The sequence below is a fragment of the Gavialis gangeticus genome, unplaced genomic scaffold (genome assembly GCF_001723915.1).
Source record: "Gavialis gangeticus isolate Ggan-Ray unplaced genomic scaffold, GavGan_comp1, whole genome shotgun sequence".
Lineage (NCBI taxonomy): Eukaryota > Metazoa > Chordata > Crocodylia > Gavialidae > Gavialis > Gavialis gangeticus.
In genome coordinates, this window is record NW_017728992.1 from 49,482,073 (window position 1) to 49,504,237 (window position 22,165).

Sequence of the window (22,165 nt, forward strand, 5' to 3'; positions counted from 1 at the left end):
GTTTTTTTTTTTTTTTTTTTTTTGGTAGCATAAAGCAGACCCTATAGACTAGAGGGCGGTCTCACTGCCTCCAAGGACAGTACAAACAGTGAAACAATTTAACATGGACATTCATTTTTTAATTGTAAACAGCTATTTGTCCAAGAGTTTTTATTTCATTTCTAGGAGGTTGAACAATTTGCAGGGATTTAGGGACGCTACCTCTAAAGGGGACCACAGTCTGTTTTAAGAAGAGAGGTACCATTTTATAATCAACAATTTCACACTCCACTGACGATGTTGCTGGCCTTTTGAATGTTACCAGAGAGATTAAGTGGCAAATCATCAGCTGGCGACTTTAATGAAGATATGCTGCTTGATGCCAACTGTGGGCCTGGCTTTTCAAGATGGGAAAGCAGGTTCTGGATGAGATACCTGGGGTTTGCTTGTGTTTCTAATGGGACTCCTCTTTCTTTGGTTTAGCTAAAAGGCTCCTAAGGAAAACTGGCATCAAAGCTGTTGATTTCTCATTCATTGAACCAGTTGTGGAAATGGTGGCTCTCCCCTCTTTTTCCTTCCGTCAGAGCTACAGATATAGGAAGCAGTTGTAGGTATTGGTTTGATTTTATTTGAAAATCCGGGTTTTGGAGTAAAAAAATGTAAAAAAAATTCTCAGGTTATAGTAATAGAATGTAATAATGCTATTTTTCTTTTTTCTGTTGCTCTACTGACTTTGCATGTGAATAGGCAGCTAATGTAGTTGAATATATAACACCGTGTATGTTCATGAGATGTGATTTGTGACATCTTTCATGGGGTTTTTTTAATCCTGTATTTTCTTGGGTACCCCATGCACCTGTTAAAAAAAAAATTGACTGCTGAAAAGTGGGATGCCTGTCTCAAACAGGGAAATGTGGGGAGCAGAATGTCTGATTCAATGGGAGTCAAGTTGCCTGGCCCCTCTTCTTGATCTGGGTGGGCAGCCAGAGGTGCCTGCTCAACTAGCTGTGTGGCTAGATAATCACCTTGCTGGGGTTGTTTGACCCCAGTACTCATTCTTGCCCATGGCAGGGGGTCAGACTTGATGATCTGCTTAGGTCCCTTCTGACCCTACCAACTATGAAACTACCTGCTTTAAGAAGAGGGGTTGGGCAGTTCAGCCCCAGGAGAATTGGGCCCTCAGCTGACTCTGCTGACTCACTTGGAAGCATACCATACTTACCAGTATTTTCAAGGAAAGATCTTTTTCCCCTTCATTCTGCTTTTCAAAAACAAGGTGCATGTCTTATTCGGGGCATGTGGTATGGGAGAAAATGGGGGGCTACAAACACATTGAAAATCTTGCATTTCCAGGATTTGGGTTGCTGGTAGACATACAACAGGCTGTGAGAGGATTTGTAGGACCTGCATATATTGTACTTATGTAAAGCTAGCCAAGTTTGTACTGCTCTGAATGTCTTTCTTTAAGTAAATAAAAAGTTATTTCCTACCCCAAGTATAGCCTGATAGGGGGCTCAGTAGAGGTCAGTCAGTTTGCATTAGTATTCATTAGTAGATTATTACTATTGCTGTTTATTTTTTATATTACTGTACTGCCTAGGAACCCTAATCACAGACCAGGACCCAATTCTATGAAATGTTGTCTGAACACAAAACTTCTGTCAGCATCCTTTTAATCTGTCATGCATGCTCGTTTCTGTAGTTACTCCCTACTCTCAGGTCTAAAAAGAACTAAACATTGAAGCTTTGCTAAAAGGCACTGGCCCCATCAATTTAGTTTATAGCTAATTAAGGCTACTAATCTTACAGTCATTATTATGGGATCTCAACCTTTCTTTACCCTGCAATCAATTTCATATTCTTTGTAGATGAGCTTGTTGTTACATTTCATACCACTCACATGGTGAATCCAATTTTGCTGTCATGCCCAGAAATACCAGTCCTTATAACTCAGTAAATTAAAAGTATTTTAAAAATGCTTTAAACGTGTGGTGCATATTCTCAAGCTGACATGCAAACACAAGGCCTTCAGGGCAGAAGTAACATCTTTGTCCAGTTGATTAACTAGCAAAACACCTCTTAAAGAGTTTCAGACAGTAGCTGGTGAAGCTTTCTTTTCAAATTCTGAATGTACCACCTGCCTTTCAGAGCCCAGGGGAATCACAAGGGTGTATGTGTGTTTGAATGCACCACATGGTAGCATCCCCACATTGCCAGGCTGATCTGCTAATAACCAAGGGAAAGAGAGAATTGATGCCAGGAGTGAGGGAAAGTGCTGCAACATGGCTAAGTGTTAAGCAGCACTCACCTATTTATTAGACAGTTAATGCTGCCTGTGGTGTTACCAGTAAAGAATAAAAGAATTGGGACATATTGCAAACTGTTAATTGGACTTATAGCCTCACATCATTATTACTAGCACAGATTTCCTTTAAAAACATTCTCAGAAGGACCAAAAGCTGTGATCCTTTAACCATTTCCTAAAAAATATATTTTATTTTAACATTAATATTAAAATGTCTCGATTATGGAAAAGGAAATAGAAGATAATTCCACAACAAGCTGTTAATAGATGCTAGTGCCAGTAGCTGTTTTTAGAAACTCTAGCAAGCCCTTGGTATTATGGTGTGGGAGCTGAATATTTTCTCTCCACAGAGAAATCTTTGTTTGGTGTGCCTAAATTGATGGGAGAATGGAAAAAATGAGAGAGGAAATTTTATTCAAAAGATTTTTATTTTCATAAGGGAAGTATGCCTGTCTTCTCTTTGTTTCTACATAGACAAACAGATTTGAAATGTGTGTAGATGCAATGGTAAGATCAATGGACAGTCTTAGAAATATTAGTGTGCTAAACTTCTTAGTCAAGCTTTATGCCCCATTTATCATTTTGAATCTTTGATTTCCTAATCTGCATTCTGCCCACTCATTTTATCTCTGCTGGGACCACGTCTAAGCACCAGTCCCTCTGAGCACAGCAAACACCCTTGCCCCTATTTATTTATTTATTTATTTATTTGTTGGCTTCTCTGTTTTGTAAGAAGCTTCTTTTCTTAAAAAACAGAGGGTTTTTCCCCACCCATTGGAGAATTTCCCCCACAAGATTACAGTTCTTGAGACTAAAGAGAGGTAATCTTTACTCATCAGTCAGTGAAAGGTTTTAAGTCTCAAATGTCATGGCTCATCTTGCTTGACAAGAAGATGCAAATGTGCAAAGGGGATTAAAATAAAAATTCATAGACGTAAGGACAGGTCCCAAGCTGCTTCAGACTGTTATGGCCCCAGCTGATATCTTGCACCAGCTGATTATCTGTCCTGTCATCTCTCTCAGTCTTTCTCTATGTGCATATATGCACATAAAGGCATGCACATGCAATCAAATTCTAGTGCCAGTTCATTTAAAAAAAAGAATAGATTGCACAGTTCTGGTGGAACCATTATTGCTGTTATTGCTGTTTATTTATGTAGTATAATAAGCATGCATGGCATTCTGCGGACATAAGAGGACAGGGTCCTTGTTCTCAGTTCAGGGGCTTTATGCATGGTTAGTTTTGTCCAAAAGGATTCTTGTCTCCATATAGAGTCTTGTGGATTCAGTGAGACTGCTTGGGTGGATCAATGGTGAATCCAGGATTACTTATTTTTATTAAAAAATAAATAACTATCCAAGGCAGTAGATGTTCTCACAAACACTAACAATAAAATTAGTGTTTTCATAACATTAAAATGATCGTTACCTCAAAAGCATAGCTGACCAGATACTAATATATAAAAATGACTGTATTCATGGCATAAACCAGCAATACTTTGTATATAGTGTAATCCTTTGGAAAGTCCTTAGAATGTCACCAAATTTGGGCTGCTTGTGTGCGTCCAGATGAGCGCACATGTGGTATGTGGTGCCTCAGACATGTCTGCAGCACTGCAAACCACATGCGGTGCACATGCAAACATTTGCCGCACTGCTAATTTGCAGCACAGTGAGTTTTTTGACACTGGGAACCTGTGCCTGAAGAAAGCAAGGTGGTACACGTGGCGGCAGTATGCATCGCGCAAAACCATAGCCTGACCAGCCAGAGCTATGCTCCAGCTGCCGGCCAGGCTCTGCATGTGCAGATTGCTGCCACTGGAGGCCCCCAGGTCCCCAGGTAAGGCTGCTGGGGTCAGCTCAGATGCTGGCCCCAGTCTTCCCTACCCCACCCAAGGCAACCTGCCATAGACCAGAGTGCCCATGCACAGGCATTCCCTGGGAACAAATGGCAGCAGCACAACTATGTGCCACTGCAGTTTGTCCCCAGGGAAATGCATGTGTGCACTCATCTGGACACATCCCTTTAGTCTAAAGCAGGGTTGAAACTGTCACAGAAAATGCCTTGCCTCCAGCCCCTTCCAATTTCCAACAGATGTTATTCAGTTTGAGCACCTGTGCTGATCATGTCTATGACCGTGTCACATGAAAAATGGAGAATGGTGGGATTTTTTTTTAATCCTTTTAAATGATAGGATTTTAATTTGAAAATTAAAATTAGGGCCTCAAAGTCATGAGAAATTTTACTAAATACCTTGGATTCTCTCTCTATCTATCTACCTATTGTTGGTAAGCTTTCATAAGACTTCTCTTGGGAGATTCGTTTAACCAAGGCTAGTCAAAACACACAAAATCATTAACAAGCTTATGGAATTAGTTCTGCCGTTATTGAGGCAAAAAGTTTTTTTAAACAAAGTGAACTTTTAAAAGTTTTACCTTCTTACCCTAAAAATAAATCCTTTCTTTCTCTGCATTTTTTTTTACTTATATTCACTTGTATTCTTCCTGAAGAAATCTGTCCTCTCTCAGTATCCAGTTCATACCCAGCCTATGAGCTTTCACCAAACACTGTTCTATCTCACTTCCATTTTCTCCTTTTCTACTACGTTGCTTAAGATAATTCCAGCAGGAATAGGATATTACATTATTTACTATTTATAAAGTCTGTCCCTTAGTCCTATGAACTTTTTCTGCCCTATGAATCCATCCAGTCCACACCAGTGAAAGCACAATGACAGATATTTCCACTGTGATGGCCAACTGTTAGACAGCTAACATGATAATATTTCACTAGCTCTTACTCCATTTAAAACTTCATACAGTGTTGGGATAAGTAAAATAGTTTATGTCCCTTTTTGTGTCTGTCTCTGCTGTGGGTTGGAACCATGTCTGAAACCCACTAGCATACCTCGGGATGGGGAAGTGGGGCACCAGCTTTAGTGCTGATTTAGACTGGCAGCCCCTGGGATGCCCTTGCTGCAGGATTGCTACAGTTGGTGCATGAGCCTGTCCCCCAGGTGAAGTGGCCCCAGGCCACTTTATAACATTAGCAGCTATAGCAGTAGCAGCTGCCATCAGTGTGTGGAGAGCCTGGGATGTGGCAGGTAAGACTCCACCCTTCCCCAAATTCTGCTCTCCAGTGGTTGGCATATTATCCCCCTCCCTTCCCCACACACTTCCCAAGCCAAATGAGATGGCTTACACCTCTTTTGAAACCAGGTCAGAGGAAACCTGTGTTCAAGCCAGGTTCCTTGATATAACTTTGCTAGGATTCCATCACTGAAAGGACAGACCCAGCCAAAACCTCTTTTTTCCCTTCCTCAAGCTTTTGCTTCTCTTCCCACTCTTTCAGAACTCATTCTTGCTCCATTTTTTCTCCATTGGTGAAGCAGAATTTCCTTTTGGTCCAGTGTAAGGTCTTTTGGCTTTCCCCAGAGCTTTATTGATAGTTAGTGTGGAGGCAGGTGGAAGACAGTGAGATAAACTTTTGGCTCAGTTCAGTGATATCGTAACACAACAATCTGTATTATGTAGTCTCATAACTAATAATTGCAAATGGCAAGTATTTTTCTTTTTTGCACTTAGAAACAAATGCAGGCATATACTGGGTTGATTTTTTGTAATGGAACTTGTCTGAACCTAAGAATAAATATCCCCTTCCACTAAAATAAAGACAGTATGAATAACCTTGAAAGTAATTTGTGTGTAATTTCATTCTCATTTTATTCAGCAATTTAACATGGTAGTATTGGGCTACTGCAGTGCGGACTAAGAGATAGGATAAGTATTCAACTGTGCATGCAGAAAGCATCCAAATTTGAATTTCAATTAATTCACGTACAACTTGAAATAAAAATGCCATATTTGGGGGAAGAATATTGTTGTTTATGCTGTTATGCTAGAAGACTACAGAATAAATGATTGGCTTGTTCTACAACATTGTATTAAAATCAAAAGCGATTGCATTATTAACTGACAGGTCATGCTTGGCCTGTATTCTGTAGGCTGAGAGTATGCAAAACTGCTTTGGAGATTGCTGGACTCTCTGTTATGTGTCTCATCTTTCTTATCATATTCAGGTAGCTGTTACAACATTCCCTGCCCAGTGGTAATTCATTGAGCTATCAGATACAAATATTTGTTCAGTCTGAGGGGGAGAAAAAAGGTCGGACCATGAGGGAGCATATTCTGCAATCTGAATTTCTGAGTAAATTACTGTTGTACTTTTGTTTATAAAGGGGTTATAGTTTGATCTATATTGATTAGTTTCTCCCTGTGTGTACTTTTGGTTGCTGAGAAACAAGTCTGCTGTGTTTCTTCTGTAGGACACTGGTGATGTTGGGAGGCCAACACAGAATAGCCCAGGCTCCTTCAGGTGTGTTTTGTTCCCTGCTTCTCGTCAAATGGTCACAGACATCCCAATCACATGCACATAGTGCAGTCAGCAGGTGAAAGCATCAACTGGCAGGATGCTGGAGTGGAGCTTGTGAGGAATATTTTTATCAAAACATTTTTTCAACAGGAAATGCTGCCTAGTGAATGCTGGTTAGTAAAACATATTGACTTTGACCAAATTCCATTTACAAAAACGAAAGGAAGTATTTCAAGAGTGTCCCATTTTGAGGAAAGAGCAATTCTGGTTTTTATTCTAGAAGCCATTGTTTTATACATATATACAAATAAAAAGGAACAATCAGACAGTTCTTTTTCAAACTTTTGCTTTATAGGAGGTTGTTGTTGTTATTTGCACTTCATTTCACAGGAACTGGCATTCGCAGGATTTCTAGTGAAATGGAAAATCCATATCCTACCCTGCCCCCTCAAGAAATATCCTTTTCCTGAGCATTGCTTCTGAAAATGAATGTTCTTATCACATGAAAGATGAAGCAAGGGGACATAGTTTGGGAATGACACGTATGTGCAGAGCGGTTTCAAAAGGGGAAAGTGAGGAGGGGCGTCTTGATGAAACATGTAGCAGCTGTTACCTTCTACCAGTTGCACATGGGCAAGCCAGGAGTGCTACAAATGTAGCAAAACAGCTCCAACTTCAGCATTTTTTCCATCTAGGCTTAATTTGGAGCTGTTTTGCTACATTTGTAGCATTCCTGTCTCATTCACATGGAACTCACAGCAGCAGAACACTGGCCCCGGTTGTCCCCCTGCTTTACTTGTGGTGTGCTAGGGTTTTATGCCTTGTGGTTGTGTGTCAGGGTTGACTGTAGTTTTACTGATAGGTTAGACAAGGATTTGTATAAAATGATTTGGATAGGGATGATCCTGTCTGTGGCAAAGTGTTGGACTAGAAGATTGCCAGAGGTCCCTTCTACGAATTGTTAGAACATAACAACTGCTGCACATTCTCAATCAGTGGCTCCCCTTTTTACATGTTCCCCTTTTTTGAAATGGATTCAAATGTATGGATGTCCATACCCGTTTGTGTGATACTCCTCTCAAGTGATGGGGATGCACTGGGACACAGGTAGCTTTAAACAGGCATTTCAGTTCTTAGATTTTGAGATGTTCTGAAGCCAGCATAGCTCTAAAAGTCAGTTAACTTCGGGGTCTGTTTTACCATCTGGCTTACTGTAAGGTCAGGAATTCTATAGTGCCTCTGTTCTAGGAAAGTGCTCCTCCAGAGTTACTCCTCCACTCCTGCACAATCTTTGTACTTCACTTGCATGGTACAGAGAGGTTTTGCAGGATAGGGGATGTTGAAGTAAGAGGGAAAATTCTGTGAAACTAGATCAGCTACAGTTATCAAAAAGTAGAGGATGATTGGAATCGTTGGATGTATTCCAAGGAAATGAATTTGGGAAGATTTGCACCAGTCAGGTCAAGAGTTGAAGTTGCTAGAGGAAAGAATGGAGGAGTGAAATGCAGATGTCAGAAGACTTTGGTCTGCAGTAGAACCTCTTGTTTGACGTGCCTTATGGGCAAATGCAGCCTATGGTGGTTATTAAAGAATATCAAAGCTACTTTAAAACTTCAAATATTGGAGAGTAGGAGCTGCTTTTCCAGATTAGGTCATTGATCTATGGAGTGTGGTATCCTTGCTCTGGATGTGTCAAAAAGCTGTTTAATTTACTTGTTTGTCTAAGGTTATGTTTCATAATTATAATCATTTTATACTCTGAGTGGATAATCCCATAGATTAAGCCATACAAAAATATATACGTGGCACACCCAGTCTTAACCTACTTCCTCCATTAATTCTAAGTAATGTTTTATTGTTTGTAGGACCTGGAAGACTCATAAAAGCTTTTCTTACTCATGTCTCAGTATATTTGTTTAAAAATCTTCCCTATTCTACACAGATAGGAACCTCATATTGTTTATTTCTCAGAGTTGGAAATACTGGCCCCCACACACACACTTTAGTTTGTTGTTCTACTTTTATCTATATTATGAGAGAGGCAGAAAGGAAAGATTGATCACTTTCATTATACCTTCAATCAACTCCTATATATCACTTCCCCTTTCTAGGTAAAATAACCCTTGTTTTTACTAATGTTTGTCATAAATTCAGTTCTTGCCCATGCCTCTTATTATTCTGTTTGCTCTTCCATGGGCCAAAAATGCCAAAAAGAGTTTAGCTGAGTAGTAGAGAGATTTTTTTCCCCCAGGAAAGTGTGCAAAAAGTTTATTTCTAAAATTTTCACAATTCTTACCGTGGAGAAAGAAATGGTGTATTCTTGTCAGGTTTGTCTTTCAAATGTCCTTTGAGGAAAGCCTGTTCTAAAATCCATGGACACAGCTGGTAGTTTGAAACTTGATAAAAAGATTTACCTGTTGTAAATGGATTGCCCTCCATGCAGTGTGTTTTTAACCCTGCAGGAATTTAGGACACTAAATACTGACAATGCCGAATAAATATCCACTTAATATTTTTATGTGAACATCCACTTTGCGCTATGTACTTACCAAACCATCTAGATGGGCAATCTGGAGCCCTGATAGGTTCATAATCTAAGAATGGACAGATAAGTACCGAACTAAAAGGAGAGATAACTCTTACTGAAATCTTTGGAGGATTTACAGCATATGTTTCTTGAATATTTTAAGTTGTGGTGGAAATGTGCAAAAACAACAGTATGTTAGTGAGAGTCCTGTGGACATATGGTTTCAAGGGCAAGATCACTAAAATGTTGTTTAAGGTATAGAATAGTTCTTCCTGGGGGCATCTACATGTGCAATTAATGTGATGAAATAAACTGTGGAGCTATTTGAGCTGGCTGCTCCTGGGTACAGCATCTACATGTTAGCTGGGGTGGATCAGCCCCAGGCTGGCAGGGGGCATGGGGAGTCATTCCCAGGCTTCAGGTGGTGACATTGAGCTGCAGAGGGGCTGGCTGAGGTATGAGGTTGCTGAGAGCGCAGAGCTGTGTGGCAGGCAGCCCCCACACTTTAGCACCCTTGTGCCCCAGCCAGCCCCTGTCACTGTCTACATTTGCGTTTTGGCAGTAAATGACTCTACTGTAACACAGTACTGTCCCCAACAATACTACTTTATGGCGGAGTTAGTTAATCCACTGAGCCCTAATACCAGCACATGTGTAGATAGTGACACTTTACTGCAGAGCTAAGTAACCTATTCCACAATAAAGTGCACTTGTAGATGTACCCCCTGATTTTAGCGTGTTGTCAAAATGGGGCTGTGTCCCATTGAAACAATATAGCATAATCCCAAACTTCAGGTGGTGTTTTTAGTGCTGTTTTCCTCACACTTTGATAGATTTGTAATGAGCAGCAAGGGAAAAGAGAAAGAAAGAGGATACATTTGCATTATGTATTTATATTATGATAGTGGCTTGAGGTCGTGTTTGAAAAGAGGACTGTACTGCACTAGGCAAGATACACAATTTGAAATGGTGTCTGCCCCAAAGAGTTTGCATTCTAAATTGCCAAGTCAGACAAAAAGTGGGGAGGGGAAACAAACATACAGAAAGGTTAATTTCTAGTTCACTGCCCTGTTCTATGGATCACACTGAGCACATGAGGATAATATGCATTTTAAAGGGTTTATTGTTCATAAGTGGTGAAGCCTTTGCTGAATCATTTATTTTCCCCAAAAGCCAGTTCATTAGTTGGGAGGGGACTAGGTAAAGACTGCAGGGGAGTCAGTCATCTTCTCTTTGCCATCACCACTGAGGTTTTTTATTATCCCCTCTTAGGGTGTGCACAAACATAACACTTAAGTCATTTTAAATGCTGTTTAACTGCAAGTGTCTGGATATAAAAGCCAGTTTAGAAGTTTTTAATCTTCATGGGTACAGGTTGTAGCCATGTTGGTCTAAGCTAAGGACATAGGCAGAGAAGGTTCTTTGAGTAAATCCAGTATCTTGTATTAGGCCAACTGCAGCCTGACAAAGAGTGTTTGTACTCGAAAGTTTACAAAGAAGAATTTTTCCAGCTTTTTTCATTGGTCTAATAAAATATATCTGATATACCCAAAGAGCCTTGTCTGCCTTAATCCTCCTGGAACATTTCAAAAGTACATTGGGAAAATCAGATATTATTTTGAAATGGTCCTCCTTGGATTGGTTCAGTGCAGACACCAAGCTTTCTTTGACTAGTGTCTGGTCAGTCCTCCAACATCTCACACTTTACCACTCTTCCTCCCTTCCCACCCCTACCCCCTCAACCCTTGCATGGCAACTGGGTACTCTGGTGTGCAGCCAGAACTTTACTGCCCAAATCTGTATTTCTTGTATTTGACCCATTCCTTGCCTTCCAAGACTGATTGGGGTTGAGGGAGTGGTCAGGTGTAGATGGGGCACACCAGCTTCTGGGTTCCCAGGGTGCTGAGTGATCTGGGGTGGGCTGCCCAATATCTGTGCAATTTTAAACAGTACTTTTCCCCCCAGCCGCTTTTCAGTTTCATTCCTTTGGTAGCAACTGAACCAGGCTTTGGGGCATCCCAGGCTAATTTGGGCTGGGGGGTGGCTAGATGGATAGTGGGGGAAACCCCTGCTTCTGCAGTTCTGGGGAGCTGCCCAAGATTCTGCAGCTTTTAAACAGCATTTTTCCCAAAGCCACTGCTCAATTTCATTCCATTCCTGGCAGCTGACATTGAGACCTTGCACAGCTCCCCAGCATACCCAGCACCCCAAAAACCCAGAACCCCTCTGCCCATCTGGATACCCTAACCCCCCATCTGCCTGTGATGCCCCTAAGTCTGGTTGTTTGCCATAAATGGGATGAAACTGATAAGCAGCTCAGGGGAAAATACTGTTTAAAAGTGGTAGAGACTGCACAGTTCCCAGGAATCCAGAAGCAGGGTCCAGGCATCCTCCCACCTAACTACCCTTAGGAAAATTCCTTTTAAGGCAGTAGTATCCTGAGCAAGAGACCTTGGGCAGCCCTATGGATCACCCAGCCCTCTGGAAAGGGAGAAGCAGGGGTTTGGGCAGGCTCCCCCAACCAACTGGCCACTTCTTCACCCCCAAATCAGCCTGTGATGTACCAAACCCTCGTACCTTGTAAGGAATTGAAGTCAATTGCTAAATGACTTGTGGGAAAGTGCCCTGTAAAAGCTGCAAAAGCTCTGATATCCCCTGAGCATCCAGCTCCCAAGAACCCAGAAGCAGGGGTGTAGGCAGTCCCCCCACCCCCCAAGTCAGAGCACCACCATGCAGATTTTGATAAAGTGCAAGAGTGGTCTTTATTAAACTCAACATCTGTGAGGAGAAGGATCAGAAAATTGCAATTGTAGGCAATTAACATCATCTTCTCTTTCTTTGGTGTTCAGCCAGTTGCAGTTTTCCTCCCCTCCTAAGGGAATATCAGGGAAACTAAGGGTGCTTACACACGTGGGGAGCCTGCTCCAACATGCTAGAAATCCAGTGCGTTGGAGCAGTTTGCAGGAGCATGTAAATTGATGTGCTCTGGCAGCTTTATTCGTCACGTGTATTAATGGTGCAGCGCATCTCTGTGCTGAGAAAATGGCGGCGGTGCACTTTGAAATAAAACACGTTCGATATGCTTTAGTTCAACATGCCCCACCACCATTTTCTCAGCATGGGGACTTGCTGCACCACTGATGCACATGATATGCGGGCGCTTTTAATTAGTGCAGCTCGCTAATTAAAAGCACCAGGCGCTGTATCAGGGCACATGTAAAAACGCCCTAAGGCACTTGCCGCTGGGGGGCAGGCCGGCCTGGTTATACACTACCACCCTCTCCTGTCATTGACAACATTGCAGTGCCTAAAAGCTGACTATTCTTCTTAGAACCCATGGTAGTGTGTGTGTGGACACCTCTAAACTGGGACACTTTTGCAATGGTTCCCAATCAGCAACATTCTTGGTAAAACACGTTCGAGTTCAAGTGTTCAAGGTTACGTGTCTTCGCTCCCTTACAAATTTGTTAATACTGCGGATTTCCCTGAGCATAGTTGTAGAAAATGATTTTGAACAAGAGATGTAGTATTAATTTTTACAAGTCACTGTATGATCATCTGTGTCTTTTTTTTTTTTCTCTCTACATTGATACGTGCCAATGTGAAATGACAGCTGCCTGAAGCCAGATTCCTGGAATGACTTTCTAGATTTCTTACTAGCTCTTTATCCTCTTCATACATTTCCAAAGCCTCTGGCCTTGCACCAGAAATTCTCTTAGTGTCTCTAGTCTAGCATTGGTCTTAATTTGAGGAGTGGGATTTAAAAAGTAGAAGTTTTAATGTTAGGATTTGTAATAACAGTTAGGCTTCTTTTTAAATGTTTCCATTATTCAGAACATTTAAATATTCAGCTTTTGTGTATCTTTAGTACCACTCCCTTCTTTTCAGTGTTCTTGACTTTACTTTTCTGTTCTTGATTTTTTTATTAGGGTTGTTCTTGGTTCTTTTGTGTCAGAGTTAAGAGGAATGATCTTCTGCAGCGCTATAATGCATGTCAGCTCTTTCCAGTCCTGTGTCTTAATGAACAGTTCAGTTTTTTGCCTTTGCTCTTCTTCCTCTGCTGTTTTACTGCTGTGCTAGAGCTTTTCTTGTGTGAACACGGCAGTGCATAGGAAATAGAGAAAGATAAGCAGGATTTTATTGTTCTTCCCTAAAAAATTCTTTGACTGTGTCTGTATACCTTCTTTCTACATCATTCCATTTGAGCAGAGATGGCTGTTTCCCTGAAACCCCAGACCTATACACTTGTTTTAGTCATTTGTGTATCTATATTATAACATTAATACATTCAGTCACTTCCACAATCATTTTAATCATTTATATGCTTGCTTCATAACAACAGTGGATCACATTCCAAGAAGGCCTGCACCCCCTTAAGTCACTGGGCGCATCTACACATGTGCTTTAATGCGCAGTAGCTTGGTTTACTGCTCTTTAAAGTGTCATGTAAAAAACATGCAATTACTTTGATGCACAGTAAACTAAGCTACTGCACATTTAGCGTCACTTAAGAACTGCGTGCACTCATTACTGCACATTAAGGCAGCCTAATGCTCATTTATTTAGTACCTCACATTGGAGGTACTAAATTTAATGTGCATTTGAAAAAGCACCTTTATGCACATGTAGATGCACCCACTGAGCTTGGAAGTGGTTGGTGCTCAGTAGTCCTCCAGGATTGGTTCATTAATTAGAATTGGTTACCATATGTTATATATGTATGGAGCACTATATAAAAAAGAAAAGCTAGACTGTACCAACCCAATCAATTGTACCTACCTCAGCAAGTTGCTCCCTTGCTTTTTAAAGGATCATTTGCAGAGGAAGATGCCACTCAAAGAGGGAAAGAATGAATAGAATCTGACTCTAAAGCAAATATCCACAGTGTAAATTAGCCCATACCATGAGTGCTAGAGGTGAGTTTAGAACTAGGCAGTATCTGACTCCTGTATTTCTTTCTGTAGACCACACTTTCTGTGTGACATACCAGTCCTGTTTTCCCCATTCATGATAGTGGAAAATAGACCTCTTTAATGCCAAGGCTTGATGAAGTACTGCTACTAGGAGCATTTCCTTGTAAGCCTTCTGTGTTAAGTAGCTATTTGAATGCTAGCAGCAGCAAGTCAGGATCCTATAGAGACAGCCTCTGTTAAAGAGGTCAAAGAGCCGCATCATCCTTAGTCATTACTGTGCAGTGCAGAGTACTGTGTATGGAATACAATGTTGAAAATGGTACCCTGGAGGAGGCAGGTTCCAGCATCTGTGTGTGGAGTTCTGTTTCTCTGTCATTACTCTTTCCTTTTTCTCAGCGTTGACCCAGTTTATTAGTGTTAATTTTATTAGTGCATCTGCTTCATTTTTGTGATTATTAAATGCTTTAGGGGCTTTGTAATTTGATTATTTCAGTCCCTTTGTTGCTACAACTGAAGCCTGAATGAGCGTAGCCTGAAAACATAGTTTATTCTAACATGATAAATCTTGTATACATAAACCGATTTATGTTAATACTTTTTTGCAACCTTGTGCCTATGTAATTTGTTTGGCAGCTAAAGGTTGTTTGTTTTTTTTCAGAGTCCTGGAGATGGTGGCATTTTATATGCCACTTCAAAGTCTTTAAAAAATTGTCTACATTTTGGCTGTTCTATTATATAAAGAATAACATACCCCTTCCAGCTTCATAATAGGACAGCAGGTTCATCGAAAAGTCCAGTAATTATGAAAATTACCTTTCAGTTGTCTTGTTATGGAAACAGAACTTAAAGGTGAAATGCCATAATTAATTTTCAAACCGGTCAATTTAATTTTTAAAGAAAAAGAAAATATAACTTACAGCACCAGATCTGATTCTGGGTCAGCCTGCCAATTCTACTAGTTTTACAGTAACTTTTTCATATATTTTAACACTTTTTTTCCCTTCCCCTCCTCTGTTTTGGTTTAGAAAAGTCCTTAAAGGGGTTGTTAATTAACAAAATGATAACTAAAAAAATATTTTTCCTAGCACCTCAGAAATCATATAAAAGGAAGAGGTGTTTGTAACAATAATTGGTAAATCCATTTAAGATGGAAGTAAGCAATACTTTTTAATTTCTGTACGTTTCGAGGAGGTATATTACGCAATGCATCATTTAACATTTTTTGTCTCCCAAGTCTATGCCTTCCTTTTCCTAGTGGGTGTGTGGAGGCAGTTTGGACACTCGGGTTCTTCAGAGGCAGCCTCCTGCCTGTGTTCTGTGGTTCAAGGGCCTGCGTGGTGAGCTGCTAGAAGGGTGCAGTTCAAACCTTGGTGTGGGCCTCTGAGCTCTTCAGTCAGAAAGAGCAACCTTTGTAGGGTTGAGAACTTTTGACTGTCCTGGGCCCTGTTTGCAGAGTCAGCAAGTGGAATACTGAGTTGTGGGCCCTTCAACTTCAGGTTAAAAATGCAGGCTCAAAAATTTGACAGAACAAGGAGCAATTGTCTCAAGTTGCAGCAAGGGAAGTTTAGGTTAAATGTTAGGAAAAACTCTCTCACTAGGAGGGTAGTAAAGCACTAGAACAGATTACCCAAGGAGGTTGTGGAATCTCCATTCTTGGTTGTGGAATCTCCATTCTTATCTTTTTAAGACCTGGATAGACAAAGCCTTTGCTGAGGTGATATAGTTGGGGAGGGGTGGGCAAAATACACCTATGGGACAAACTGCTGCTCAGTGTGGGGGGAAAAGCAGCCCCTCCCCCTTGCTGCTGCTTCCAGGTGCAGCTGCCTGGAGCCCATGTGGGGCAGCGGTGGCAGCACAGAGCAGATGGAGGGCAGACCCACGCACCTGCACCTGGAAGCACTGGCAGTGGGAGGGCAGGGGCTGCTTTTGCCCTATGCTGAGCAGTGGGTTCTCTCCTGCACCGCCACTGCTGAGCCTGGGCCCCAGCACCTGCTCTGAGCTCACCCATCTGGACTGAGCAGCAGTAGCAGTGGTGGCGGCCAGGCAGAAAGTGTTGCTCAGAGCAAGGGAAAGTGGTCCCTCCCCCTCCCGCTGCTGAGCACATTTTGATGAAGCTGCCCAGAGCCTGTGTCGCGCCAGGCTGCCCTGTGGCTCTGTCACTGCCACCTCTGGGCTGCCCAGTGCAGCAGCAGTGGCAGTGCAGAGCAGCCGCAGGAGAGCCCAGAGGCACCGTAGGTGGTGGTGATGGAGACACAGGGCAGCCCAGTGCAGCACACTTCAGGCAGCTGCACCAAAAACTGCCTGGCAGTGGTGAAAGGGAGGGGCCACTTTCCCCAGCTCCGAGCAACACTTTCTGCCTGGCCGCTGCTACTGCTCAGCCTGGACAGGCGAGCCTGGAGCTAGTGCGGGGTGCACGGGGTCAGGGCTGCACACACTGGTCCCTGCTGCTACCACGGGGCTGGGGCCTGCAGCAGCAGCTGAAAGGAGCTGCCTCAGCCCTGTTGCATGCCCAGGGGCGGCAGGATGCACCACAGTTGAGAAGTGCAGAGCAGGTGTGGGGCATGCTGGGGCTGTGCACTGTTGGTGGTGGGGAGTCACTTCAGGGCACACAGGCTCCAGGCTATTGTGGGGCAGGGGTGGGTGCTGACTGGTTTAGGGGGATCACTCAGGGGGGCTCCCATGCACACCCCACATACCATCAAACCCTGCCCCACAAACCCCACAGCCACACTCTCTCCCACACACAATCACATACCTTGTAAACACCGCACCCCCCAACACTTACATCCGCATGGCTCTGGGAGGAGCCCCACTCACTGCTATATGCACACACCACACACTCACCCACACACACCCCCAGCCACCCTTCCCCTCCATACACCCCACAACCCCCCACAAATCCCATACTGACCCACTCACGCATCCCCAGAACCTTCCCATACCCCCCATACCCTTCCACACCCCACACAATATAGAAAAGTAAGACTTTATTTTGAGCTATTATGCAATCACTTCTATATATATATAGCACAAATGCACACAAATCGGGACAAAAATATATTTTTTAATTACATTAAAATATTATGATGGAAATTTGATTTTTAGTACATAATTTGGGGGGGGTTCCCAGTTCTAAGATGGCAAGCCCTCTTCCCAAAAGAATTACTTCCAGGGGCAAGGGATGGGACTTCTGGTGGCAAAGGTCAGAGGTTAGGGGCGGGACTTTTGGTCCCAAGATGGTGACTAGGGGGTGGGACGCTTCTCAAGGGATGAGGATACCCTTGTGGCCCTCAGCAGCTCACCAAATCTAGTTAAGCGGTCCTCACACTGAAATAATTGCCCACTCCTGTAGTTGGGGATGGTCTCGTTTTGAGCAGGTGGTTGGACTAGGTGGCCTCCTAAGGTCCCTTCCAAACTGAATGTTCCTTGATTCTACGATTCTTTTGCATCGTTTGTCATTTCCCTTTTCTTTACCCTTTTTTTGGGTGTTTCTTTCATCCCTGGCCCTTCCTTCTCTTTTCCCCCTCGTGGTCTCTGTCCCTGTCCTGAACTGGAGCTGGCCTTCTGCATCATGTAACTGGGTGAAAGCAAACCCAGGATTTCTGGGTCTCCTCACACTTCATTTTTTGCATAATCTGGAATTACAGACTTGACTGTCTTTCATTTTTCTTTTCTTTGTTTAAATCCTAGCCCCGTTGGAATAAAATGATACCATGTACACAGGGTTTGAAACTTTGCCAGTTACTTTCTGTAATTTAAACAGAATTGAAAATATTCCTTTTTATTTGTTCTGCTGATGCTTCACAATTTTGTGATAAATACCAGGCACCAGACAGATAAGACTCTGGGGGAGTAGATGCCCCAGGGGATTAGGAATGGGGTTCAGAAACTTTCACCACTGGTCCCTGGTTTACCTCTATCCCTGGTTGGCAGTGACCAAAACGTATTATTGTCTGAGAGCTGGTCAGTGACCTATGTGAAATGATTTATATTCTCAGACCACTTTGCATCACTAACCTCATCAGAACAGTTTTCAGAGGTTGATACCTTTAACAAAGAAGTCAAAATGGAGCGAGCCCTCTTTCATCCCTAGAGCCACTACTTGGAAGACAGCATGAAGACAGTTTATAGGATGTCATGGTTGCACTCTGGCTTTTTGTCCTGTACCTGCTCTCTCAATATGTAGATGATGTCACTAGCCAGGGGTATCAACTAAGCACCTTTTACTAAATATGTTTTTAAACAAGGGCAGTGTGACAGGCCAGTAGTGGGTGCTCCTGCGCTGGGCCACCTGCCTCACTGCACCCAACCACCTTCCAGGCTCTGAGTGCCTCCCTGGGGGCACCTCACGTCCGGCCAACTCCCTTCCTGGAAGACACCCACAAGCCTGGGGGTAACACTGCCACCACCCAGGGTCTGGACTGATCTTGGTCCTGGGCCCCCTGGGAAACACAGGCCTAGTAGTCCTTGAGGGTACTTGACCCACTGCAAGAACATGGGGTGCTTCGCTCAGTCTGAAGCACAAATAGTGGTCTCCCATATTCAGCCAAACCAAGGGGACCCCAAGGCATAATCTAGACCCTCTTCCAATAAGTCTTCCATGCAAGGACAGAGGAGAACTTTATTGGTTACTGGGAGTATGTTTGGAATTGGGTATAGGGTAGAGCTATATCAGAGAAATCCCTTAGAGCAAACAGTGGCATGGTAGCCTTTGATTACGCATCTGTGTTACTGCAAGCTATATATCTAGTTAGATCTCAAGTAGCTTACTCACAAGTGTCATCCAGAGGCAGGTAGAGATTCCCTCTGGAGGCAAGCAGTTCATTGACCATGAGTTTCGAGAGAGAGTGAGTTTTAGATGATCCAGCTTCTCTGAGAGTTTTCATCATGGCTGCTGCCCCACCTCCTGGGTAGTCCTTAACTTATATAGACCTTATGACCTCATTTACTTGATCCAATGCTGCCAGCCAACCAATTTTAAATGCATCACTGGTTGTCGGGTAGACTGGCAAGGTCTCTAGCCCCCTCCCAGTCATGATGACATTGCTTAGAATAATAGGGGGTTTAAGCTCCCACCCCGGTGTGTGAGGCCAGCAGGTTTCCCCCTCCCTCAGGAATGTATCCCACTCAGGATACAACTCAGGGTTACCTGAAGCCAATGGGGCCAGGGGTGTCTACCATCTGCAGTGACCATGGTAACCAAATTGTCAGATTGGTCATCTGACTGATTGCAGAGTTTGGGGAGAAACAGAGATGGCATTCTGCCACAAGCAAAACATTAAGCCTTTCTGGAAAGGAAGAATTAGAAAGCCCTCAACAGAGCTTTATCACTGATTATTGAAGTCCACTATAACATTTCAGTTCCTTAACTATTTCTTGTCAAATTGCAGGAAGTTAGAAACACATAAAAATCTGGTGTAAGAGGAGTATTGTGAATCCCAAGACCAAGGACTGTGTCAGAGGAAAACATTTCTTTTCAGGACAGCATTCAAATGTGCTTAAAGTTACCCAGTGATTCAGTACAGTCCAAAAATAAGGATGGACTTAAGCACAAAACCTTCTTTTTCTTCTCAAGCAAGGAGCCCAAGAAAAGAGTACAGGACCTTCTCTGTAGTCACTAAAGAGCACTGGATTGGGATGTGGGAGGCCTGGGTTCTATTTTCAGTTTTGCCTTTGGTCTATGTACAACATAGGGCAGGTCACTGCCTCCTTGCTTTTGTTTCCTATCCATAAACTGGGAATCATAGTATTTTCCTCCTTTATAAAGCATTTGGAGATCTACCTGTGACAAGCAATATGGAACAATGAGCAGCGGGATGGTGATGATGATTTATATTATCTATGAATTCATGAGTCCCACATAACTGTAGATAGTGTCTGGGGTACGCATATTTTTTTTCAGAGTCACTCCTAGATGGGTATGTGATAGTGTTTTATTATTTTTAAGGTACAGGCATAAAAAATTAGCTTGGATTAACTTGAGTTTATTCAATCATGATGTGGGTGCCAAAATCTTAATGAAGGAAAAGATAATGCATAATGACATTTCCAAGAACTATATGATAGATCCAAAAATGATCCTTTTTTGCATTAAAGGCAGTATCTAGCAGACAAATTTGCCAAGGATTCAATATATAATACTAATGCCAAGCTAAAGTCAATAATTGACATGACAAATACTGTTTGTGATCAAACAAAGAAAAGCAGCAGTCAATATACTGCTCTTCCTCAGAGATATTTGTTTGAGGAGAGGGCTGAACATTCTCTTTCCAGGCATCAGGTAGACCTCAGATGCCTCATCTCTTGTGATTCAAGTTCAGTTTGGCATCTAAATATAGACAAAAGGCCAGAAAAAATAAGGAAGGCTCCTACAAGTAAGATGCTCTTTGATTTGTGCTTGTTGAGACTACTTGGCTGTAAAATGTGGTATTCCTTCCAGAACTGTAGAGATAGATGAGAGATCATCCCTCATGTTTTTAGGTTCCCTCTACATGTTCAGGTAAAGGCACAGTAGGATCTAATGTGTGATCCACACAATCATGCCTCCTGCTATGCCATGCATATTAGATCCCATTGTGCCTTATTGCTGGTGCAGGGTGTGATCCTGGGCTCCCCTGCACCAGCAAGAAGCAATCTCCTGCACCTCTGAGGCTGGGAGATTATAGCTGCTGTCATTTTCCAGCCCCAGTGGTGTGGGGAGCCCCTGAGGCTGGAAGATCACAGCTGCTGCCATTTCCCAGCTCGGGGTGGGCTCCATGCACCCCTGAGGCTGGGAGATTGCAGCTGCACCCTGCAGTTGCTGGGTCCCAGCAGCTGTGGGGTGCTGCCAGGACCTGGAGTTGGCAGTCCCCTCTGTTCTGGGATTCCTGGTCCTGGCTGGGCATGGTATACCGGGCTGCTGGAAGCCTTGTCAGCTGACGGGGCTCCCAGGTACAGGGGAGACCCTGGTATACATGCAAATTAAAGCTCATTAGCAACCAGCAACATTTTTTAAGTCTAACTTTAAAGATAGTTGGAGCTTCTTGTGGTGTTACAGCTACTTTGCATGTGTAGCTGGTCTCAAGGTAATAATGCAGTTAACCAGTTAATCGTACAATACCTGTAATGCGAAGAGAGAGCCTTGCATGTTGGATCCCATCTGCCAAGTGATTGGACCTGGCCTGCAAAGCTGAGGCCTCAGTGACAATTTGGCAGTGGGGGGCACTGGCACTGATTTTGCACCTGGTCAACATTGCAGGGAGGAATGGGTGGAAAATGGCAGTGGTGTTTACTGGGCCAGAAGCTACAGTCCATCTTCAGACCTAGCTTTGTTAATGCTGCCCACTGCTCCTAAAATGTTGCTGGCCCCTCAATTACAAGATGAGCATGCTGCCTAGGAGTACCATAGATTGGTGTCAGTTATATGATGTGTGCTGAGGTTACAGAAAAGTTTGCATGCTTGCCGCTTAGCAGGTACTAGAACACTCTGACTCCCATAGCAATTTTTACAATGGTCACTTTGTATGTTTTCAGTACAGGTTATATACTTTATGCCATAGGAATAAAACCTGTATGGTAGGGGTGTGCAAAATGGGCCCTATTTGGTTCAGATTCAGATTTGGCCCAAATTGGGGACAGTGATTCAATTTGTTGATTTGGATCACTGTGACCAATTCGATTTGGCCAAATCCGAATCTGAATATTCAATGCAGAATCAGAGAATCCGTGATTCAGACATAGACACAGCTTTAAATGTTTTTTCAACATACCTTGAGGTACCAGGCACAGCTCGTGAATGCTGCGATGCTGGGGCAGATGGAGCGTCCCACAGGAGCATGGGGGGGGGGAGGGGGGCCTCACACGCTCAGTGGCAAGCCCGGAAGTGGACTGGAAGTACTTCTGGTTGACTTCTGGGTCCACTAGGGAGTATGTGGAGGGGCTCCCCACACCCTCCTGGCTTGGTAGTTGGCTGTGGGGGGACCCCGGGTGTCCCCTCAGACCCAGGAGGCACCAGTCACTGAGTCGGGGGGGGGAGAGCAGGGCAGCACCATGGACCACCATCTATACCTGTAACCCAGTCATGGGTGGAG

General features: G+C 43.1%; 1 protein-coding gene across 4 annotated transcripts in view; it reads left to right on the plus strand.

Annotated features, from left to right (window-relative positions):
* The window catches only part of FARS2 (phenylalanyl-tRNA synthetase 2, mitochondrial), a 531,358-nt gene that overhangs the window by 212,118 nt on the left and 297,075 nt on the right, over positions 1–22,165 (plus strand). Inside the window, exon 7 of one of the 4 annotated variants that reach the window (XM_019522131.1) lies at positions 6,610–6,917. The exons of the other annotated variants lie outside the window; for them this stretch is intronic. Within the exon in view, the coding sequence (XP_019377676.1) occupies positions 6,610–6,620 (11 nt within the window). The 3' untranslated portion in view covers positions 6,621–6,917. Of the gene's footprint in view, positions 1–6,609; positions 6,918–22,165 lie in introns of those variants that run through there. 4 annotated transcript variants of the gene reach the window in all.